Raw genomic sequence first — 25,390 nt, forward strand, 5'->3', positions numbered from 1 at the left:
TGCAAGAGCAGAACTTGTTGTCGAGCACAGCTGATCAGCGGAGACTGTGATCAAACGTGAAGAGCTCTCAGAGCTCCTCGTTCAATTTAACATTTGATGTGAATGGTATTTTGTTTCATCATGCTAGAAGATGAGTCACTAATCAGCCAAGAGTGAAAGTTATTATGTTAATACACATCAAAAGAGAGAATCAAGTTTGAAGTGTTTATGTGCAAATGTTCACTTTAAACCTTGCTCCAAGCTATGTTCCAATATTAGCTCGGCAACTGTGAAAAAGAAAAAGAAAGCATTCAAATAGTGGCATAAAAGCCACTGGGTTGACAGGCAGAAAACCGCTCGAGGCCTCCTAACCAGTTTGGTGAACAGTTTTTGTTGGATAAAATATACTATAAATAGAAAGGAACAGTAGAGCCACCATAATAATACATGAAATATGGTTTACTCTCAATAAAAGACAAGGTAAGTCTTCTGATTCAAAATGTGTTATTGGTGTATTGCAGATAATCTTATAAGGCAAGGCAAGGCAATTTTATTTATATAGCACATTTCATACACAGTGGCAATTCAAAGTGCTTTACATAGAAGAAATTAAAATAATAAAAAGAAATAAGAGTAATTAAAACAGTTTATAAAAGTAAAATACAGTACAGAACAGACAGTCGGACGAACATTGGCAACAGTGCTCATTCGTTAAATGCATAGCTAAACAGATGCGTTTTGAGTCTGGATTTGAAAGTGACTATTGTAGGAGCACATCTGATCTCCTCTGGAAGCTGGTTCCAGCTGCGGCTGGCATAATAGCTAAAAGCAGATTCGCCATGCTTTGAGTGAACCCTTGGTATTTCTAGCTGATATGATCCTAGTGATCTGAGTGATCTGTTGGGTTTATATTCATTGAGCATATCTGCAATGTATTGAGGTCCTAGGCCATTGAATGATTTATATACCAGTAATAATACTTTAAAATCAATCCTAAATTTAACTGGGAGCCAGTGTAAAGACCTGAGGACTGGTGTGATATGTTCATATTTTCTAGTTCTGCTCAGAATCCTGGCGGCAGCGTTCTGTATGAGCTGCAACTGTCTAATGGTCTTTTTGGGAAGGCCAGTGAGGAGTCCGTTACAGTAATCCACCCTGCTGGTGATGAAAGCATGAACAAGTTTCTCTAAGTCTTGTCTGGAAACAAAGCATCTAATTCTTGCAATATTTTTCAGATGGTAGTATGCTGATTTGGTTATTGCTTTGACATGACTACTGAAACTAAGGTCTGACTCTAGTGTCACACCAAGATTCCTGACTTGATTTTTAATTGTTTGACCCCTAGAGTGAAGGTATGCGTTCACCTTGAGAACTTCATCTTTGTTTCCAAATGCAATTGCTTCAGTTTTGTCTTTGTTTAATTGAAGAAAGTTTTGACACATCCAATTGTTGACTTCATCGATGCATTGGCACAGGGAGTCAATGGGGCTGTAATCGTTAGGCGATAGAGCTAAGTAGATCTGTGTGTCGTCTGCATAGCTGTGGTAAGCAATTTTGTTCTTTCTCATTATTTGGCTCATTGGGAGCATATACAGGTTGAACAGGATTGGCGCAAGAATTGAGCCTTGAGGGACTCCGCATGTCATGGATGTCCACTCAGACTTATGATCTCCTATACTCACATAATAACCTCTCCCATCTAAGTATGACCTGAACCATTTTAGGACTATCCCAGAAAGCCCCACCCAGTTTTCCAGCCTGTCAAGAAGTATGTTATGATCGACAGTGTCAAATGCAGCACTGAGGTCGAGTAGTATCAGCACTGATAATTTGCCTGAATCAGTATTTAAGCGAATATCGTTTATTATCTTTATGAGCGCTGTCTCTGTGCTGTGATGTGGTCGGAAACCAGATTGAAAATTGTCAAAGTATCCATTCGCGCATAAGAATTTATTCAGCTGATTGAAGACAACTTTTTCAATGATCTTGCCTATGAAAGGAAGATTTGAGATCGGTCTATAGCTGCTTAATATGGTCTTATCCAGATTGTTCTTTTTCAGGAGGGGCTTTACAACTGCAGTTTTCAGGGAGTTTGGAAAACTCCCAGAGAGAAGTGAGGCATTTACCACTTCTAGAAGATCTGCTTCTAAGCTGTTTAACACACTTTTGAAAAATGATGTGGGAAGTGTGTCAAGAGAACAGGTTGATGTTTTAAGGTGTTGTACGGTTTCTTCCAAAATTGTGCCATCAATTTCTTTGAAGTCAGACATAGTAACAACTTTCTCAGGTGGTTTGATTATCTGTCTAACCCCAGGGCAACTCAAGGATGTGCTGATCACCTTTCTGATATTATTGATTTTCTCACAGAAGAAAGAAGCAAACTCACTGCACTTGTTGTCTGAGAGCATTTCACTGGGAATCTGGTTTGGCGGGTTTGTCAGTCTCTCTACAGTAGCAAAAAGAGTGCGTGTGTTGTTTAAATTACTGTTTATAATATTTGAGAAGAAAGTCTGTCTAGCTTTGCCTAGTTCCATATTAAAAGCATGTAGGCTGTCTTTGTAGATGTTATAATGGACTACAAGTTTTGTCTTCCGCCATATGCGTTCTGCTTTTCTGCATTGTGTTTTCATATTTTGCACTGCTGTTGAGTTTCTCCAAGGTGCTTTTTGTCTGCCACTCTTCTTCCTGACTTTCACAGGAGCAATATCATCAATTACAGTTTTAACTTTTGAGTTAAAGGAATCAAGGAGAAAATCAACAGAGTCTGCAGATATGCTTGGTGTTAAGGATATAGCCTTCATAAATAGTACACTAGTGTTCTCATTTAAGCATCTCTTCTTGACAGACACAGACCTAGCTTCAGTGGCAGGAGAGATCAATATATCAAAGAAAATACAGAAATGATCAGACAGTGCTAAATCCTTGATAACAATCGATGAAATGTTTAGACCCTTACTGATAAGTAAATCTAGAGTGTGCCCACGATTGTGTGTGGGTGCATGTACATGCTGAGTAAGATCAAAAGTTTTTAAAACAGTATTGATTTCTTTTGCCATATTGGTTTCTGCATTATCTATGTGGATGTTAAAATCTCCAGCAATGGCAAAACAGTTAAACTCTGAGGTAATTGTCGATAACAGTTCTGTAAAGTCCTCAGCAAAGGCTGGAGAGTATTTTGGAGGCCTGTAAATAATGATAAGTAAAATGCGTGGAGCACCTTTTAACACAATACCCAGATATTCGAAAGACAAATAATTCCCAAATGATTTTTGCTTACATTGATAGATATCTTTAAAAAGAGCAGCTAGACCCCCACCTCTCTTAGCAGCTCTGCAAACACTCATAAAAGTAAAGTTAGGGGGGGCTGCTTCATTTAGGATTGTTGCACTGCAGCTGTCTTCTAGCCAGGTTTCATTCAGAAGCATAAAATCCAGATTGTTTGTGGTTATTAAGTCGTTGACTAGAAGTGATTTATTTTTAAGTGAGCGGATGTTAAGGAGTGCTAACTTAACAGTCTTACTTATCCCCACAGCAATATTAGTTCGACGTGTAATAGGCACCAGATTAGTTAGGTTTGCAGTACGGCTATTGAAGGCCTTAGACTTTCTATCTTGTAATAGAACAGCAATAGAGGAAGATGCAGGCACACTGGGTTCCCGCTTGTTCTGTAAACATTTGAGAAAGTTACTGTTATCAAAACGGGGACCCGACATACATCACTGAGAGCTTGTATCAGTTGTTTTCGGTTCACCTCGAGCAGATGAAGGAAGGTGTGGGGCCTGGCGTTGTGGCAGAGGCCGAAGAATTCTCACAGGAGCGGTAGGGCGAGCTGGGCCCGCAAGCTTTGCTGCAGGCTTCGAAGTCGGTGGTAATGGAGCCTGTCTTTTTTTGGTTGTTATCTGGGGGCTTGCAGCAAAAGAGTGGGATAGTCTGGTTCCAGCATACACCAGTTCTTCCATTTTCTGTGAGAAGCACAGAAGGGGCGAGGCTGGTGAGAGGGAAAAGGTGTCTGGTGAAAGGTCCCGTTGCTCTGCTGTTATCGGAGGTTGTGATATGCTGTCCTGGCTTCCCTGGCTGTTTTCCAGGAAGTCGTCCTTGGGTGCTGAATCTTCAAGCAGTTCTGATATGTCTGTCTGTGATGAGCTCTGTGGGCAGGGCTCAGCTGAGATTGTGTCCATGAGCAGAGGTTGTTGTGGTGGAGTGGTGTTATCATGTCCATTTTGCTGCTGAAGTGAAGTCCCATGGTCATTCATACTGTGTCCAGATGTGTGTGTGCCGTTCAGATTGAGTGGATTGGCACAAACTGCAGAAGGATGATTGAGGGAGAAGTAAATATTATCCTTTAACACTATTGAACCAAGTTTGTTTGGGTGATGCCCATCCCGATGAAAGAGTTGTCTCTGACTCCAGAAAAGATTGAAATTGTCAATGAAGTTCACTCCTTTTATATTGCAGGTTTTTTGCAGCCACGTATTTAGCCCAAGTAACCGTGAAAACCTGTTTGTTCCTCTTGCTGGGAGAGGTCCACTGATGAATGTTTGAACTTTCAGTCTTTCAAGTGTTTCAAAAAGTTCATTGAAATCCTTCTTAAGGAGTTCTGACTGCTCTTTATGAATATCATTCTTCCCCACATGAATGATGAGTTGATTTGTAGTCTTATGTTTCATCAGAATATTCTGAAGTTCCCTGTTAACATCAGAAGTTGTTGCTTGTGGAAGGCAGCACGTAGTTGTATCCCTGCCGCTAATGTTTCTGATTATGGAGTCCCCCACTATCAGAGTCCTGGGCTCTGCTGCTCTCTGAGCGGAGTGCCGGTGTCTGCTCAACCTTGAGCGCCAGTTAGCATCAGTGTTAGCTACTGGCCCATTCAGTCTGTGTTCGATCACATTCATCACGTTTGGGGATTCCTCATTTACATTCATTAGCACTTCAAATCTGTTCTGAAGATGTATAGGCGGTGGTAGGAGACTAGTGTTTGCAATCCTTGTCAGAGCTGTATCTGGGGTAGAGGATGCTACTGCAGTAATATGTGATGCTCGTGACAGTCTGATGTCTCGAGTGCCTTTGGGTCTCGCTCCCTGTTTGTGCCATCGATTAGTAAGTCGATCGGCTTGTTTCTCTACCTGTCGAGGAGCACTAGTTTTATGGGACTCACCGGTATGCTGAGGGTGTCCATGACGAAGCTCCGTTGTGTGCTCCGTCTGGTTTGGTGGTCTCGTAAGTAACTTTGTTTCAAGAACTGCAATCCTTTGTAAAAGTCTGTGGCAGTTTGTGCAGCAAGTAGATTCCAGAAGAGGCATTTTCTCTTATCCTTTGGGCAGTTGTGTTTTCCTTTCCCGGAATGTAAGCTGGCCGGGTAAAAGAATTCTCAGTTTTTGTAGTAATCCAAACTTTGACGTATGAGCACTGTGCTGATTTGCTAAAGTTAAAATTAGGTGATAAAAGGAGATAAAATAAAAGAAGAAATAGGGGATAAAATGTCAAAGCGATAGAGCAAAGCGCGGAGCAGTAAGCGTGAGCGTCCAAACAGTAGCTGAGCAGGAAGAACCAAGAAAGTTCTTCCTATAACACAGAGGGAGTGTGTTAGCTAATCACCACCCGTTAATCTTAGCCCATGTGTTTTCTTAGGAGGAAACTGTGAACCCTACAGAGGAAAACAAGATTTGTTCTCATGAAAAGGGCAACTGACAAATAACTCAATATCCGCTGTTCATGTGAAAAAAATTGGCTCTGAGAAACTGTAAAATAATCTCAAATACACCCACCTCACACAGGATTTTGTGTATGTGTGTGTATTGCCGTATGGAATTTTAAACAAGATCTGAAGACATATTTTTCAAAGAGAATTGCAGATGAGTTGACAGTATAGGAGTTTTGTATTATCTGAAGATATTCTGTAGCGGTCCAGTGTAGTGAAAAAGGGACAAACTACTTCATGATTCCTAATGATCACACCCTGGACGTCAAAACCAGTCTTAAGGGACAATTTTTCAAAATTGCGATATTTACCACATCTGAAAGCTGAAGAAATAAGCTTTCTATTGATACATGGTTCGTTAGGATAGGACACTATCTGGAGGAACGACAACTATTTACAAAGCTGGAATAAGAAGGTGCAAAAACATCAAAATACAGAGAAAATCGCCTTTGAAGAGGCACTGTAGCAGGCCATCCACTCACAAAAATAAAGTTTTTATACATTTACAGTATTACATTTATAAAATATCTTCATGGAACATGATCTTACTTAATATCCTAATGATGTTTGGCAAAAAGGAAATCATACAATTTTACCCTGACCGTGTATTTTTGCCGATTACTTAAAATGTTCCCGTGCTACTGAAGACTGGTTTTGTTGTCCAGGGTCACATATAGTGTTTTATAATGTTTGCATGGTTGACATGTACATGAGTGTTAGGTTGTGCTTATTGGCAATTACATGCAAATATGAAAAAAAGTTGTATTAGTTTTATAAGGTTTTCACCTGATAGGTCTGATGTAAATTTTCTTGTTTTACATACCCATGTGAAGTCTCTCAAAGTTTAAAGCACTTTTTGGTATTCAAAGCATAGTTTTCCATAGTTAGGTAAGTGAATTGTCACATTCGCGGTGATAAATTGGCACTTGAAAATTCAAATAAAATAACTGTTTTATAAAGAGCCATCTCTTCTCCATTTGTTGGATGGCTTTTTAATTGCAATGCAAACACATTAAAGGGACAGTTCACCCAAACATGAAAATTCATGAAAGTCAACCTCAAGTTGTTCCAAATCGGTATACATGTATTTGTTCTGTTGAACACAAAAAATGTGTGCAACTGAGATTTCTGGGGCACCGTTGACGACCATTAAAATTGTTGTCAAATGTGCCTCAGAATGGTTTGTTTTGCTAAATTCTTCCAAATATTTTTTGGTACCCCAGAAATCTAAGTTGCTAACATTTTCATAATTTCTTTTTTTGTTTGAACACAAAGAAAGATATGTAAAAGTCAAAGTATACAGGTTTGAAACAACTTGAGGGCGAGTCATTCATGACAGAATTTTCATTTTTGGGTGAACTATCCCTTTAAATGTCTGCTGCTCACAGCCTTGTCCTCATTTGTGTCAAATAAATCACTCCGTCTTTGTTGACTCTTTCTGACTTTTTCAGGTAAATTCATTCTGAAACAACTGTAAAAAATTAGGGCTGCAATAACTGAATGATTATAATGCTTCAATATGTCGGATCTGAATGGCATGGGGCATGTGAATGTCAGTGTCTGTGTTTGTATGCGCACACTGTGACGTGTGAAAGATTAACAAATGTAAAACATGCATGTCGGATATAATTTTCATGGTTAAATCTATTTGAAAAAGGTTTCAATGAAATGCATCATCAATCACAGTTCACTTTAATATCGTGCAGCCATTGTAAAAAAACAAATTGTGTACATTAAGACATTCATTGATGCGGTGTAACAAATCAAATTCACAAGTCAAAAAGTGCTCAAAAACCCTCAAAACAAACCAGTCTAACCAGCTTGGCCAGGCTGTTAGAGCTTGTTACCACCAGACGTTGATGTATTCGTGCTAGTAGAACAGCATGGAAAACGATGGAAGGATGTGGAAAATATTAAAGTTAGTCAGATTTGCTGATCCTCTAGCGTGTCTAGACTTGTTCTCCTTGTGTAATTGGAATAGACTTGTGCTTCTAGCTACTCTAATCGCTCTTCAGTGAAGAGTGTCCCATCTAGTCTTTGAGCAGAGCCCTCAGGTTCAACCAGTACATGTCAGGGATGTGTGCTTGACCACACAACAGCCACTCAAGCTGTCTGGCTTTGGAAATTGGTTAAATAAGAAAACACTTTAATACATAATTTATTCACTGGAATAAAAGTTTTAACATCCGTGGCCCTCATGCTGTAATTGTTGGGAAGTTTAGTCTGTGATAAATCCACTCAATGTTTAGCAAACAATCTTGCGAAACATAATAAAGAGATCATTATCCAGATCATGTGCTGCTTGACTTCTCCATTACACTATAAATCATATGAAACTTGTTATTTCCTTGCCAGCAATGTCATAAATTTAGAAAAACGGCATCATCCAGCTTAGGTGATGAGGCTGTCTTTTGGGTTATGGTGCATATTATAAACTTCCCTATTTTAAGATCCTGACTCATGTTCACAGGCTATCACACTTAATCGTAGGCTATGATTCAGCATGAATGTGTCCCGCTTGACAAATGCGTGCATAAACCACATAGTTCTGCAAGACGCAATATGCAAATATGAAACCGTGTTGCTTATTTTTGCTTTTTAAAACCAAGTTAATTCATTAAAGGGATTGTTCGTCCAAAAATTAAAATTCTGTCATCATTTACTCACCCTCTTGTCAATTCAAACCCGTATGCCCTTCATTCTTCTGCAGAACGCAATATTAAAGATATTTTGAAGAATGTTGTTAACCAAACCCCAGCGTTACCCATTCACTTCCAATTTTATTGCCATAAAATAGAAGTAAATGGGGGTCACATTGTTCTGTTACCTACATTCTTCAAATCTTTTGTGCTCAGCAGATGACAGAAAGTCATACAGGTTTGAAATGACAAAGGGTGACTAAATGACAGAATTTTTTAATTGTTGGTCAAACAATCACTTGACATGCAACACTTCCAAACAAAACAACAGAAGCTCCCTTTCGATTTTTGCTGATCCCAGAGCATCTATGAACCCCAAGCACCAAACCAAGATACAGATTGAATGCGAGTTTCAATCACTTTCTCATACCAATAGCATCTTTCACTATCTTTCACCTTGTGATTGGCAGGTCAGGGGGAATATTGAAGCGAATTTGAGTTTTGTGTCCCTCAAGTCTTGCAGCAGTGGGAATGTCACCCTTCATCTGAAAGGTCTCTCCTTTTAAGAGCTGTCACTCTGTGCCGAGACGTGTCTCAAAGGCACTTCATTTCCCGTGATATCCATCTTTATTGGTGCAGCGTGCCCTCGTGTCCCTGCAGCCCCCTGATAAACAACACAAATTACCCACCCGCTATCAGGGCTGATGCGACCACGGATGAAAATGGAAGTAGATGGAGAGGGCCATTCGGACAGCACTAAAGGCAGGGAGGAGAAAAGAACCCTGTTCCGTTGTCATAACAGGTCTACACTTCAGATATCCGGCTGGCCTCACCAATTTCAAACGGAGCAAAACCAAATCAAACTAAACTTTTCTGTTCTGTTCTGGTATTGAAATGCATACAAAAAAAAAAAAACGTACTCAATGCCTCAGAGCACAGATCTTTATTTATTCTCCATGACAAGACAAAGCCTCTTTGACCACTGTTCAGCAATTCCCATCAAAACCCATTTTTCATACACATCCCCACAGGCTCATATACGCAGAGCAACCCGTAGATGGACACACTCCATTTCTTTTCAATGATGGCACAGCAGGGCACAGTACTCACCCACAGCTGGTCGTCCATGCCAGGAGGGTTCTTTTTAATGAAGGCACCATAGTAGGTGGCGATGTTCTTGTGGTGGGAATACTTCTTCAGCATGTTGATCTCAGCCTTGATCTCTTCCTCTTCCTCCTGTGAGGACACATGCAGCAGGGGATCATGGGTTATGTGGCATCTAAAATTCTCGACTTTAAGTAAAGCTCGAGGCCAGAGAGACCCCTCTGGCTGACCTATAATGACAGCGGATGGCCCACTTAAAGATGAAGGTGCTTTAATATGAAGTGGAGAGCTGAGGGGAAAAGAGGGCACGGGATTAGCCGTAAGACCCCCTCATTAGACACTGACTGGAGTAGTCCTCTGGGACTCCTCAGCTCACCACTCAACGATCTCTTTAAGAGCGAGATGATGGATGCTGCTGCTGATGAACAGCAATCGGAGATAATGACAGACCTCTATTCAACTCTCATCATCTCTGTCGCTTTCACTACAGGTCAGGCAGACAAGATGAGTCTCTCAAAAAACCTACAACAGTGGGAATTTTCAGGGAACTAAACTCAAACAAACTAAATTCAAACAAACTCTTTAAATAAACCTGCAGATTTCATCCAGGAATATTTTCCATGGTGTAGTTTTGACAAGTTTTAAAGCTTTCCTGTAGCTCAGTGGTAAGAGCATTGCGTTAACAACGCAAGGTTGTGGGTTCGACCCAAGGGGATTGCAAATACCTATGTAAAATGTATAGGATAAAGCAATGCAAGTCGCTCTGGATAAAAGCGTCTGCCAAATGCCTAAATGTAATGTAAATGATAAGCATTAAAGAAGTCAAATGTTAAAGAAACTCACCCCTGTGACATCCATACACTTGATGGCAGCCAGTTGACCCGTCTTGACATGTCGGCCCTGCAGAAAAACAAACGCTGATTAAGTAAAAGATGAAATGACAAATAGCAATGTGACCGTCCTTCATGACATCCTGAATACAAAGTATACATCAAGTCTCAAATCAAATACCCCATACAGAAACAAGCAAATAAATCAAACAAATGCCAACAAATTGCACATACCTGTATATAAATGAATAGGATAATGCAATGTGAGTCGCTTTGGATAAAAGCGTCTGCCAAATGCGTAAACGTAAATGTAATGCTTTATATTCATTTATTAAGTGTGTAGCAACATATTATGTTAATAGATTAACTTCCTAAAATACATTCACTAATGTTGTGGAACTCACAAATGCCAACTATCCACTCTTAAGCGTGTTTTTGGGTGTTTACCTATCATTACGTATTAGTATTACAATCTTATCCTAACAACCCCAGTAAACCTTTCATTACAAAAAAAAACAGTTGTTCTATTAATTGGAAAATAGATTACACCTTTAATTATTAATTAAATTAACCATTTCTGTTTGTTTTTAAATGGTTCGGAAAATATTTTTCTCTCTTGAACTAGTCTTTCTAATATTTTAACCTGAAGAGACGATTGTAGTTTTGGCTTGTAAAATGGCTTGACGCATATGCACACCATACCATTATTATGCCATCACTCACTGTATATTAAATGCAATTATTTAGGTAAAATGACAAAAGCATACACATACAGATCAACATCTACCATGTTTTCAACATCCCGTTTTCCTCAAAAACACCCCTACAACTGGTCTTTAAAGTGGTCATATCTGAGCATGTTGCAATTGGCACAAAGGAATGCTAGATCTGACCTAAAATTAAAACATTTTGTTCGTGATAAACTTTTATAGACTATCAATAATTCTTTTTTCAAACATATTGTTTTAGTATGTCAATTAAAAGGTTTTTAAACCAAACATTAAAATGAAAGTCATTTAAAATTATAACATTTTGTGTAATTTAATTTGTATAATCGACTGTTGATTTCAATATCGACTAGTAGGAGTTTACCGTTTAAACGACTAGTTGATTAGTCTCGCACATCCCTAATCATGACGGCGAGGATTTTTAAACAAAGCCATGTTCTGATAGCGTCAAACTTTGTTAATATTTTGACCAAAAAAAAGTTTTAAGAATATATTAACATTGAAAATAACAATAATTTTCAGAATATGTCAGGTCTGCTCAAGTCCTTGTCCTGCTAACCCATGCCACAGTTTTCTGTCCTGTCTTGCTTCACGTATTCCTTCAGTTATTTGGCTGCCAAATCCTTCCAATGTGGGTCACAAGCATGGTGACAGACTCTTCCACAGCATCAGCCAATCGGCAGCCAGCACTTTATTAATTAAAACTTAATGACTCCCACCTCAACAATATGTTATCCTTCAGACACTAGAGAAATAAACACAGCAATAGATAGAGACACCAAAGCCTCAAAAAAAGATATGAAGACACCAGAGATAAAATGTATCTTGACAGTTAAATGCCATAAGGATAAAAGGAATCGCCTCTATAGAAAGTCTTCCCTTGACAAGCTGGATTTGGCCATAAGGCGGCTGTCCTTGGTTATTTGTCAGAGAGCCAAAAGAAAGATTGTCAGGCAAATGACAGGACCACCTCAGGAGGCCCCATTAATAGCCAGCGATTCATCTCATCTCACACACGCACAGTCCCTTACCATTCATTGCACGAGCATAATAACCTCCACTACTGTAACTACACACACATACAGCAGACAGGCCAGACAGCGTTGCTTTTCAAAGCCTCTGAATAGATTCGGCTGTCATTCAACAAAAAATCCAATTCTCTTTTCTTGAGTTATTTTACCATCAGCAGGTATTCAGTTATTGATTTCAGTCCAGAACAGAAAGACACTAGAACAGTCATCCTCAATAGGCGGACCACGGGCCGGATCCGGACCTTTGCTTCGCTCCATCCGGACTGCCAGATTTAGCTTTATAAACCATTTGACTATTTTGGTTGTTTAAATTGAGCCACACGTACACAACAGAGAATCGCTTCACATGCTCTTTCAGGAACAGTTATGTAATTGAACTTTTGCCACTAATATATATATATCTTTATATAGCGACAAACATTCTTTAATTTAACCCCTTCTGCTCCGTACGCACTGCTTCTCTCCAGCCAAAGAAGCATGAAGAGCAGCAGATACCCTTATTTTAACAACAGCATAGCAGACATGCAGGTAAATGGACACATAACAGTAAGCAAAATGCAGCAATATTAAAGTATTTTAATCTGTTAGTCTGTTTACTGTTTGCTTTATGTCCCTTTCGACCAGATTTATGTGATATTTTATTTATCTACGCTTAGCATTAGTATTGTATATATATATTTATTATATTATATATATAACCTTGGGAGAAACCAGCCTCAGCCGGGAGGGCCAGATCTCCTCTGACATGTCACAGGTGCAATCAGTGACTTTGATTAAAAGTTACAGAGTAAATGTTTATGAAAAATAGGGAGAGCATTATAAGTTGTGAGTTAGGAAATTTCATTTGTTGAAATAGTCAACTTCTAATTTGGTCTTATTTTTTATCGATATCAGACAACAGAGTAATGTTATAAACAAGGAAAACAGTAATGGCATAATGTAACAGTATTTAATGCTAAACTAACACAGCTGCACTAAGTATTGTAAATTTAGCATTAATGTGACAAGTATTGCCTGAGCTACAAAATATAAAATAAATGGTCTGATAAAAGAACTTATCATATATATATTAAAGTGGGCTAAATTGATTTAATCCTCCAATTGGAAGAAAATATAAAGACTGGACCTCTTTGAACTTTAATTGAATAGCATACACTAGAAAGACACCATCTTCAAACTCTTAAACGCAACAAAAAGTGTATCACTAAAAAACCTCACTTGTATCTCACTTTAAATAAAGCACAGTCACAGTTGTGCACTACATTGCAAGTGAGATTTCTCCAATGGCACCGAGTCAGCACAGAGTGCATTTTAAAGCCGTTTTTTCATAATCTCAACTCCATTCAGTGTTTATCCCAGACTTTGTGACCTAGATTTGCAGTAGCAGCCAGCATGGAGGATTACTAGATTTCAAAAACATATCATGTGAATGCGGCATACAGTATTTCTTTTTCTACTACTCTCTTTGACTCAACCATGCATTACCCAAACACCATCTTTAGGGACTGTATACAGAGGCCCTTTCACGCGGCTGAAAACAGAAGGACCCGGCTGAAACGCCCGCTGCAGGCGCAGCGTTCTGCCCAAAGTTGAGCATTTTTCAACTCTGGGCGCCCGGTCGAACGCCGGCGCCAATCGTGGGAAAAATGCATGGCAGCAGCGCTGAGCACAGAAAAACGATTGAATTGGAAACATTTGAAAAAACACGCCATGGGACGGCAGAAGCGAGCAAACAAACAGGTTTATAAAAAATTGGAACACAGAATAAACAAAGTGGGAATGAAAGATAATATGGATGAATTGGGCTATAAATATATCTTTAAGTACACTATATGCCCAAAGCCTGTGCTTTCTGACAATTTAGTTCCCAAAGCATCTTCTGGAATGGCTTTCCACTAGAATTTTGGAACATAAATGCAGGGATTTGTTTCCATTCAGACACAAGAACATCAATGAGGTCAGACAATGGGGTCTGGCTCACAGTCAACATTCCAATAAATCCTTAAATAGACTGGTGTGGTTCATGTCTGGGCTTTGGTGTAGAGGGACTTGTCTGTGCTGTACAGTGTCACTATTTAGTGAGCACCATACGTACTATACTACATTACTATTGAAACAACCTCATACAGGGCGTTCTGGAATACTTGAATCTGATTGGCCAATTGCTTCATTCCAATCGTGTGATATTCCCGATAACAAGTAACAACCACTCAAAACTAATAATACATGGTAACCCGGATGTTGTGAATAATTTTGACAGGCACAGTTTAATATGACACAAAAATAAATGATAAAAAAGTCTCTTAATAACACATATGACATTATATTTACAAATGATTCAAACAAATTGCCTGCTCTTAGCATTTGAGCGTTGTGTCTTACTTTAAACTGAAAGTAAACAGTTTTTCCTCATGGAAGGTCTGCATTCATTAAAATAAGCCAATCAAATATTTCAAACCAATATTTAATTTTCAATTACTTGCAAGAAGCTGTGAAATAAGCATTATAATGTACAGACAGTACAGTGTTATCGCAAGAATAAACTCACTATCTTTTCACTCAGGGTTTTATTCTTGCGATAACAACTGGCTGCTTGCACATTATCCCTTATATGACATACAAATAAATAAAAAATGTTATTCGCGGTATCAGAAAACCTTGTAACTAGCATTAAAAACCATCGATGTACACTGAACTTTGTGATCTAATAACTTTCATCATGTTGATCCAAATTCATAGTGATCACTAGCTGTGAACAAGTACTTTGTTCATTCAGGATTTAAACCCAGGTCCCCTTGCACAAAAATACTGGACCTTCAAATCGTACATGCGTCATTCTGTGGCTTCTTCATCATATGTGGTATCCCAGCATGTTCATTCAGCTCGCAATGACAGTCAATCGCAAATTTCCTACATTGCAACCAAAGTCATCTGCAGTTGGCCCGAGTCTCAGGCTTATTCTGCTGCATTACATATGACAAGGGTCGTCTCCAGTCACAGCAAAACAACCAGGTTTAATGAGATAGCAGGACTGCTTGAGATGCGACGGAGAACTGCGCTTCTCTCATCGCTCTGCTCCCTCTTAAACCAATTGGCTTGTGGCTTGTCTGCATGGCTGCAGAGGAGCAGTGCAAGGTGAGCATCCCTGATAAGCTTAAATTGACTGCACACTTTTAACCAGACTTGGTTATGTGCCGCCACCATACCACAGAAGAGCAAACTTTTCACCTCTTCAAAGACCAACAACCACAAGTGAAGATGGAACAAAGTATCTAACAGAGATCAAGAATTGGAAAACAGAAGAGCCAAAGTTCCACGTGACAAACATCATTATGATCTATAGTTATATTTCATATTCTGAATCTGGTTCATTAGAGCAGTGGTTCTCAAACTGGGGGCCCGGGGTGGTTCCAGGGGGGCCACAGATTTTGTGGCATTTTATGAAATATTGAAATATATTATAAATGTTAATATGCAATGAAACATCATAAAAATAAGTCCATCAACAAATATAATTGATATTCCAGCATTGTATAACCGAATGTTTTTGGTTTAATAAAATGTTTAAGCGATGCCCCCTACACAAGGGGGCCTTATTAGAGCTGAGCAAATAACTGGGCAGATTTGGAGAGCCAAATAATCTAAATTGAATCCACCAGAGTGGTTTTTCAATATTTAAAATTCACACGCAACCTTTCCGAGCAACCATATGACAGAGAACTCCCATGAGGTGAAAATATCTGACAGAGAGAGGGGAAGGAGACAGTAAGGGATGGCATTGCTAAGACAGCAAAGTTTGAAGCCCAATGTAACATTGAATAGTAAACATTAAGATGACTTTATAATTAACAAGAACCTCCTGTACATTAGCACTGCTTCATCCTTAAACTAAGTGCAATCATGCAAGCCTTCCCACTCATTTAACAGGTTTCACAGATGCAGACATCACAGAGCACAGGGCGTCAACAGGGGTAGGAGAATTATCATCTTATTCACAAATATGAAATTGTATTTAACAAAAATACAGAAGTAACCTTGACCAATGCTTAAATTAAGCTGTAAAAATTCAGCCAAGTGTAACAATGTACCTTTAAGATTTAAACGCATTAAATTGTGATGCAAGTAATGCAAACGAATAAGGACTAGTTCAATGTTATTGAAATTAAAGCAGCACAGACTTCTTAAACATATTAAGTGGTAAAAATCAAACTTAAAAATGAACCCATAACAGAGTATAATATATAGTGGACCTGGCACAAGGGGTTCCTTGGACTAAAACAAAGCTAGGAACCCCCGTCATATTGGGCAACAAGACCAACATCATCATTCTCTTGAAAGTCTTTGTCACACGATTACTAAACAGAACTGCACTGGTCAAATAGACCGTTACGAAAACCCTGGATTTCCTTGTGTTGGTTTTGTTTCGTTTTGTTGTTTAGATATATAAATTGTGTGTTGGAGCCATTAAACCAATAGTATTTTAAACAGAAAACACAAGCAGCTCCTTAAAAAAGTAATCTTTAAGAAACAAATTTAAATAAATTTATAATTTCCAGCCACACCCAGAATTATTGTGGAATAAATTAACCAAGCCAAATCAATTGTACTGCTCCATTGAAATTGGCTGGACAAGCTTTAAAGAGGTCAAATCACATGGCTAAAACTAATATTATCGTTTGTTTTGGATGTAATGCAATGTGTATACACGATTTAAGGTTCAAACATGTGCATGTTTTTATTTCCTCTTTGCCCCGCCTCTCTGAAACGTGTGATTTTTTACAAAGCAGTGTGTAGTGATTGGTCAAATACTGCAAGCGTGTGACGGAAATGTAACGCCTCTTACCATATTCAAAACATCATGTTCCCAAGCAAGTGTACTTATTTGTGATAAAATGTCATCGATACCTTCCTTATCACTTCGAGCCTGAATCTGAGCATCTGAAAATTAAGAGTATCAAGCCGATACATCAACATTGCCAGTGTGACTTGAACAGGATGTAAAGGCTTTGTAAGGTTTTAAACAATATATAAATGTTATATAGTTAAAAACTATAGCTAACTGTTTTTCCTTTTATATACAACTTAATAAAGATTTGAAGTTAGTGATCAACCTGTGTTACGGCATGTCTCGTCACGACTCAACAAAGACAACAAACCCCATCATAAACAACATTTGTTGCCCCTAGTTGGAACATAATTACTGATTATTAGGAATTATGTTTGCTTTTTTCACTTTCAGATCACAAACACATGACAAACTCATGCATAGTCCGTAACAAAGTCTTTGACAATGAAAATATACTTGAAGGCTTCGAATCTGAAGTGCCAGGAAGTTGGAAGTTGTTATGGTTGGAATTGCCCCAGTTTTTAACAAAAGCTTTCGTGCACAGCCGCCGAAGATCTCTCCCAGGTTCATGAAGCAATCATCTGTGAGATGCGCTGAACACTTAAATATTTGGATTGTACTGCTATGGAACAGTATTGTAAATAAATTGCAACCATATATTTTAAGTTGTCTCATCTTTTGGAAGGTCAAACCAAGTGGCTTTCTTTTCGCAACCATTTACATTTACATTTACATTTAGTCATTTAGCAGACGCTTTTATCCAAAGCGACTTACAAGTGGGGTAGGTAATGGAAGCAATTAGGACAGCATAAGTACAACAAAAGCATAAGTGCAATTAAAATGAAGACTAGTCTCATATAGCCTAACACAGTATACGTAACCATTCACTCATTCATACATTTTTTTTTTTTTTTTTTTTTTTTTTTTTTTCTTTTTTTTTTTAGTTGAGTAGAGAAGAAAAAGAGTAGAGAAGAAAAGAGTGGAGGAGAAAAGAGTCAGAACAGATCAGTCAGATGTTGGCGGAAGAGATGTGTTTTCAGGCGTTTCTTAAAGATGGCTACAGAATCTGCAGATCTTGTAGCAGCGGATAGATCATTCCACATAGGTAGAACAGATCCGGAGAAGGTGCGCGAGAGAGATTTTTTACCTTTATGGGATGGCACCACAAGACGTCGTTCGTTTGCAGAGCGTAGGGATCTGGTGGGTACATATGTCTGCATTAGCGATTTAAGATAAGGTGGTGCCGAACCAGTAGTGGTCTTGTAGGCCAGGAGCAGAGTCTTGAATTTGATGCGAGCGACTACGGGAAGCCAATGTAGCTTAATGAGTAGAGGAGTGACGTGTGCTCTCTTTGGTTCATTAAAGATAACTCTTGCCGCAGCATTCTGGATCATCTGTAGAGGTTTGGTTGTGCAAGCTGGAAGTCCTCCCAGTAGTGCATTGCAGTAGTCCAGTCTGGCCAGGACAAGAGCCTGGACAAGGATCTGTGTAGCATGCTCTGATAGGAAGGGTCTAATTTTTCTGATATTGTAGAGGATGAATCTACAGGACCGGGCGGTGTTGGCAACTTGATCTGTGAAGTTGAGCTGATCATCGATTACCACTCCCAGGTTTCTTGCTTTTCTGGAAGGTGTGATGGTTGATGAGCCCAGTTGAATGGAAAGGTTGTGATGAGTCTTCGTGTCAGCCGGGATTACAAGCAGTTCTGTTTTTGGAAGGTTCAGCTGCAGGTGATGGGCGTTCATCCAGAGCGAGATGTCGGCTAGGCAAGCTGAGATGCGTGCAGAGACAGTCGGATCGTCAGGGCGAAAAGACATGTAGAGTTGTGTATCATCCGCATAGCAGTGATAGGAAAAGCCATGTTTCCTAATGACAGAGCCAAGGGATGTCATGTATACAGAGAATAGCAACGGACCAAGCACTGAGCCCTGAGGCACACCTGTGTCGAGATGATGTGACTCCGACACCTCACCTCTCCAAGATACTCTAAAGGACCTACCCGAGAGGTAAGACCTGAACCATTGTAGCACCATTCCAGAGACCCCCATCGCCTTGAGGGTGGACAGGAGGATGTGATGGTTAACGGTGTCAAAGGCGGCAGATAGATCCAGTAGGATAAGAACAGATGAGTTAGAGGAGGCTCTTTCCAGTCTCAGGGCTTCAATAACAGAGAGCAGCGCAGTCTCAGTGGAATGACCGCTCTTGAACCCAGACTGGTTGCTGTCCAGGAGGTTGTTCTGGGAGAGGAAAGATGAGAGCTGGTTACAAACAACACGTTCTAGAGTTTTAGCAGCGAAGGGGAGTAGGGATACCGGTCTATAGTTTTCTAACAGTGCAGGATTAAGAGTAGGCTTCTTTAGTAGTGGGGTAATACGGGCCTCTTTGAAGAGTGTAGGAAATGTGCCAGTGGTGAGAGACGAGTTGATAATGTGAGTCAGAGAGGGAACAACCGATGGAGAGATGGCCTGGAGGAGATGTGTGGGGATGGGATCTAGAGGGCAGGTAGTCGGGTGTTTGGAAGAAATTACCTTGGAAACTTCCTCTTCAGATAGGAGAGAGAACGAGGGGAACAAGCATGTGTCAGGGGATTGACTGTGGTCAAGAGGCGGTGGCGCAGAGAATTGATTGCTGATGGTGCTCGTTTTCTTTAAAAAGAACGATGCAAAATCGTCAGCTGTTAAGTCCGATGGAGGTGAGGGGGAAGGCGGGCAGAGGAGAGCAGAAAAGGTTTTAAAGAGAGTACGAGGGTCAGGAGAGTTGTTGATTTTAGTGTGGTAGTATTGGGTTTTCGCAGAGGAGACATCCGCAGAGAAGGAAGAGAGAATAGACTGGTAGAGAGAGAGGTCAGTGGGTTCTTTTGATTTGCGCCACTTTCTCTCAGCAGACCTGAGAGATGCGCGATGCTCACGGAGAACTTCAGATAACCAGGGGGCAGAAGGAGATGCACGAGATGGTCTAGATCTAAGAGGGCATAAGATGTCTAAGCAGGAGGTTAGTGTGGAGCAAAGGGTGTTGGTGGCAGTGTTAGCATCAAGGAGAGAGAACTGTTTAGCGGGTGGGAGAGTAGCAGAGACTGCAGAGGATAAGCGGGAAGGAGAGAGTGATCGTAGGTTGCGTCGGAATGTGACCAGTGGGGAATCATTTGTAGTGTCTGGAGAAGTTAAGTCGAGATCAAGGGTTATGAGGAAATGATCTGACGTGTGCAGTGGGGTTACCTGGGAGTGATGGGTGAAGCAATAGCGTGTGTAGATGAGATCAAGTTGATTACCAGATTTATGGGTTGCTGAAGTGGGGACTCGCTTGAGGTCAAACGATGCAGTCAGGTTGTTGAAGTCAGCAGCCTGTGGTTTTTCCAGGTGGATGTTGAAGTCTCCAAGTACCACCAGAGGAGTACCATCCTCGGGGAATGATGACAGAAGTGTGTCCAATTCCTCCAAGAAGAGTCCAAGGTGCCCTGGGGGACGATATATAACTACAACATGTGTTTTAACAGGGTATATGACAGTGACAGCATGAAACTCAAAGGCGGTGTTGTTGCATGAGGGTGCAAGCTGTTTAAATTTCCAGTTGTTAGGAATAAGTAGACCGGTTCCTCCGCCCCTCCCTGATATGCGTGGGCTGTGGGAGAAAGTGCAATTATTGGAGAGTGCAGCCGGTGTGGCAGTGTCCTCGGGTTTGATCCAGGTTTCAGTAAGTGCTAAAATAGAAAGACCAGAATGTTTTGCAATAGCTGTGATGAAATCTGCCTTGTTTACAGCGGATTGGCAGTTCCATAAACCAATAGGAAAGGTAATAGAGGTAGTGTTGGATGCAGAAAGAGTACGCAGGTTGTTAGCATTAGCCATGCGTGGCCTTCTGCGAGCAACCGTTTGTGTACGAGATGTAATGACAGTATGGATTTGGAAACACATAGTAAAAAAGGAAGGAATGTACAAGAAAAATAAAGATAATAGTCGAAGTGCAAACAGTAATACTCAAGTGCCTTGTCTGTGTCGTTGCTCGGTGGAGTCGCACAGGTAGAGTCGATGGTCTTTACTCTCTTCGGTCTTCGGAGTCGCACAGGTAGAGTCGATGGTCTTTACTCTCTTCGGTCTTCGGAGTCGCACAGGTAGAGTCGATGGTCTTTACTCTCTTCGGTCTTCACGCGATGAGGGCTGCACGCGACCGCTGCACGCGGTGGATAGTCTTACTTATATACCCGTTTTAGTCTAGCATTTGAATGCCAAACCAAACACACATCGTCAACTTGGCGGCAACGATACACCCACCTTACTTGCATATACATTTGCATCTAGTAAAGTCATACCACAAAATGACGTACATTCGTGGGGGTGTGGTTACCCAAGGCGTTTCAGACAGGTCTGGGTGAGCATTCGCCTTTAGATAGAATGCATCTTTTGTTCCGACACTTTAATTTTTGCAATTTTACGTGTCTTATAGATGCATGGGCAACTTATTAGACACCAAAGACATAGAAAAACACGTATTGACGCCATATGACCCCTTTAAATGAACATGGGGCAAAAATCACTTCTCCATCACTCTCAACACAATCCTTCTTGTGATTCAAGCATCATCCAAAAGAGCAAAGAATGTAAAATAATTGGAGACAATGTTTTTCCACCCAGTGTGCAATCAGCCATAATCAGACATCAGGCCTGTTAGGTCTATGTTCTGCATACCAATTCAATTACAAAGCCCATTGAGGACCATTAAAATGTAAGTGGATTTTCCCCATACAGTAACCTAGCAACAATTACAGTAAGAAGTGCAATACAGCGGAGGATAAGAAATGCTGAATGCTCTTCTTTCGCTCATCTGGCCTGATAAACAGGGCTGATGGAACGGTGCCCGCTAGCCATTTGGCACAGTTTCCTCCAGTTTAAATTAAGTTCAGACAGTTTTGCAGACACTTTGATAGACTCGCCGATAGTTACATTAAACGTTGACATCAAGTAGGGTCTACAGAAAACAACAGAATGAAGGATAATTATTTATTCATTATCCAAATAAACATGAATGATAGATATGATTTGTGAGGCTAAACTAGCTAAATATGCATGTGCAAGGTGTGCATTTTATGTTATTCATCTTCACTATATAAAAATGATCAATTATATTTGTAGCTGAAGTAAAACCTTGATGAACATCTTTGGTATTTTCTGTTAGTCTATATGTGCTGAGAAAATAAAGCAAGTTTGTGAAGTCCAAGAGTCCTGGCAATATTTCAGAAGCTCGATTTAAATCCATATCTTTCAGGGCTACAACAAACACACGCTTGACAAAATTAAAGTTCAGTGCTGCTCCAACTGCTGTTTGTCTCCCGAGCTGGGAACGCAATCTAAACCACCCAGATGAGTAAAACAAAGCGAGGCGAGCGAGCAAATTAAATTCTTTCTCGCCCCTTCAAAGCGGGTCTGAAGTTCTGAATGAAAGAGCTCATATTGGACAGCGCATTAATCCTGTTCATTTTAAACTGAAAGATGTTTTTTGAAATTTTACAGGCGGACTTAAACTCACTATCTGGTGGGAGTATTATATCAGACAAGCACTGACAGCAACAGATGAGGAAAATAAAGCGAGGACAACAGCAACAAAGAAAAAAAACACTGAAAAAAGATCAGAATTTTCCTGAATTGTTCTTGAAAAAAGTCCTTTTTACAGCTAGTCAGTTACGAAACCTTTTCTCTGTTATGTTGGAAACTTTGCCCCAAGCATCCATTTCTACTTTTCCAGTAATGCAGGTGTTCAAACGCAATGAAATCCTGAAAAATCCATTAAACTACACAAAAATCACAATAGGCTAAAAGGATTACTGCGTTAAAAGGACAGTTCACCCCAAAACATTCTGTCATCATTTGCTCACAATCAATTTGTTCCATATCTGAACACAGAAAAAGATATTTGGAAGAATGCTTGTAACCAAACAGTTCTTGGTCAAAACTGACTACCATAGGAAAGATTACCAAGGTAGTCAAAAGTGCCCCAGAACTGTTTGCTTTCCTACATTGTAAATGTCTTTGTTTTGTTTAACACAAAAGAGGATATTTTGAAGAAAGAAACTTTTCCTACTACGGTACTCAATGATGGACAAAAACTGTCTAGTCATTTTTCCAAATATCTTTCTCTGTGTTCATCAGAACAAAGACATTTATACAGATTAGGAACAACTTAATTGTAAGTAAATAAAGAATTTTTAATTGTGGGTGTGTTGTCCCTTTACAGAAGCTAAAAGGTTTGGTTAACCTCAGGGCCAATATGAGAATGGCTCATTTGGTCCCACCAGAAAATCATTTTCAACAGAACAATATCTTTAATTAAATGCCGTTACTTATATTCCTACTTTGCAATATTCTTTTCTATATTTTACAGCCACCCTGACTTCTGCCTACACCATCCCTGGTATTTAACAAGCCAACAATGACAGAAGCTGAATTTATCTATGTGTAAAGCAAACGACTCAAACGCTCACGCTGACAAAACTGGAAATTGGAACACAGTTCTTAAATAAGTTATGATTTCCCGCTATCAAACAACCACGCGTCTCTGATCATTTTCTGTTAAGCAGATTTACAAGAGTCTCTGAAACAAATCCTCATTCTGCGAGCTTCATTCCTGCACAAAACCCTGTGACCTACATGTAGATGCATGGATAATGTGTGTCACTGTGTGTGCGTTAATACATCAGTGACTGCTAATATGTCCTCTAAGTGCATAAAAAAGCAGATCCACTATGAGGAAGCAGTGGAGAAATGAATTGGCAGAAGGAAAAAAAAGAGCAGCAGTGTGAATGGAAACTCTTGGCCCGCAGGGCACGCTGTCATCTCTGTGAGGGGCGACATTGTTAGGAGGCCACAATCACACTCTCTCTAAACATCTCTTGTCGCATATCAGTACAGCAAAACCATACAGCCAGTTCCTGTTCTGCCATTATACATCAGCACAGGACTCTGATGTAGCAAGATCAGTAACGTGATTGGCCAGCACAATATGCAGGAAAACAAGACACGGACTGTAAGCCTGGTGCGCTAGCTGGATGCCTACTGCATACAAAAATGGCACAAAGAGAAAGTCACAAATACCAGTAGTTTATTTTTATCCTAGTTTTTGTCACTATAATCCTTTTTCCAAGTGAAACTTTAGCCAACTAATTAACGGTACAGTTTGTAGAAATCGCTGCTAGGGGCGCACGATCAAAACAACAACAATCGCGTATCATGATGACCGGTAATGAAGCATGGAATGATGGGATATGTTGTCTTCAACTCCACCGCTGATGGTACCGCCGATACATCAAGTAGACGGGAACGAGAAATCATGTAAGCGGAAGAGGTAAAGTGATAAAGTTTTATAAATGTTGCGTTTGATCATTTTATTTCATCATTATGTATTAGACCCGAATAATGTAAGCTTTAATCTTCATCGTTTGTCATAGATGATACAGTAATTGTCTAATTTGATGGTGTGATAACGCTGTGCAGTTTTAAGTGTTAAATGTTATTTTGAATGTACCCACATCATTTGCAATAATGCTAGATGGACCAACGGTACAAACTACTTCCACATCTGTCTACGACAGTGTCACCCGGTTGCTACGTCAGTAAAGGCAGTAACAAGGGGCAATGTGGCGCCATTGACAGGCGACTAAATGGCCCCGATCAACTGTATAGAATGGCGATTTTCTCAGCATTTAAAGGCAGTTGGAAACATATGAGATATTGTAAGTTCTCAGCTGAAAAAAATAACATAGGCCTAGAAGTTTTTGGATATTTTACTGCAAAATTCTTACAAACTGTATCTTTAAGTTCGGAAACGATATGTTGTCTTTATAATATAATTATTTTTCAAAAAAGTTTGAATGTTTCTTTACATATAAACATATTTTAGAATGTATTGGGTCCCCCCAAAAAAGTTCATCTTATTTGGGGGCCCTTGGAATCATAAAGTTTCAAAATCCCTGCTTTAGCAAACAGAACGGTAAACTTTCTCTCTGTGAAGAGTTACAGCTCTAAACTCAACACCACAAGAAGACGTTTGACCTTTCTTTTAGTCAATCGAGCTGTTCATTTATCAAAGCTGTACACTCTGCACGAAAAAACTATTCCCTTACGTCCCATAAATAATGGGTTTGTAAATAATCCTGAAAAATGGCTTTATTCTGCGTTGCCTCTGACCGTTTAGCCTGAAACAGAAAGAATTAAATAAGAGAAGTCAAAAACAAATAGAGGATCGATGGAATAATTTAGCGGGTGCTGAGAATTTTTTTCTAGCGTTAACCGAGAAAGTCAGACAAGCATGCAAAGTAATTACAGTGAAGACTTGCAAGATGGAGGATTGGCCCAGTGACAGTGCACAATGAAGTTGCCGCACAGGAAGTCACTGACGAACAGTGTGCCTGTCAAGAACGGCCAATCAGATTGCACAGAGGAAATACTGATGCAACTTGGCATTGTTCATTTCAGGTGGCTGCTGATGTTTGGAGTCCTTTCATCCAAACAATAGTTTTTTTCACAAGTCCAGAGAATCTGAGACAAA

General features: G+C 39.8%; 2 protein-coding genes across 11 annotated transcripts in view; both read right to left on the reverse strand.

The window, feature by feature from the left end:
- tnika (TRAF2 and NCK interacting kinase a) overlaps positions 1-25,390 on the reverse strand; it is a 91,949-nt gene that overhangs the window by 34,089 nt on the left and 32,470 nt on the right. For 8 of the 10 annotated variants that reach the window (XM_056742481.1, XM_056742485.1, XM_056742484.1 and 5 more), the window contains exons 3-4: positions 10,264-10,320; positions 9,427-9,552 (exon numbers count right to left, since the gene is read on the reverse strand). In XM_056742481.1, coding sequence (XP_056598459.1) covers positions 9,427-9,552; positions 10,264-10,320 — 183 coding nt within the window. Of the gene's footprint in view, positions 1-9,426; positions 9,553-10,263; positions 10,321-18,002; positions 18,206-20,123; positions 20,261-25,390 lie in introns of those variants that run through there. The other 2 variants (XM_056742480.1, XM_056742478.1) reach the window with 2 other exon arrangements.
- On the reverse strand, positions 698-5,493 carry LOC130417167 (uncharacterized). Its single transcript, XM_056742487.1, has 2 exons — positions 3,731-5,493; positions 698-3,644 (listed from the first exon to the last, which is right to left on the reverse strand). Exons 1-2 carry the CDS (start codon positions 5,277-5,279, stop codon positions 3,586-3,588), a joined length of 1,608 nt encoding a protein of 535 aa, XP_056598465.1. The 5' UTR covers positions 5,280-5,493; the 3' UTR covers positions 698-3,585.

Source organism: Triplophysa dalaica, chromosome 3, assembly GCF_015846415.1.
Source record: "Triplophysa dalaica isolate WHDGS20190420 chromosome 3, ASM1584641v1, whole genome shotgun sequence".
NCBI lineage: Eukaryota > Metazoa > Chordata > Actinopteri > Cypriniformes > Nemacheilidae > Triplophysa > Triplophysa dalaica.

Coding starts and splice junctions, on each gene's coding strand:
- LOC130417167 (XM_056742487.1), bottom strand. CDS start 5,279: ATGCCTCTTCTGGAATCTACTTGCTGCACAAACTGCCACAGACTTTTA. Junction 3,645..3,730: donor CCTTCCTTCATCTGCTCGAG/GTGAACCGAAAA, acceptor AAATGTTTACAG/AACAAGCGGGAACCCAGTGT.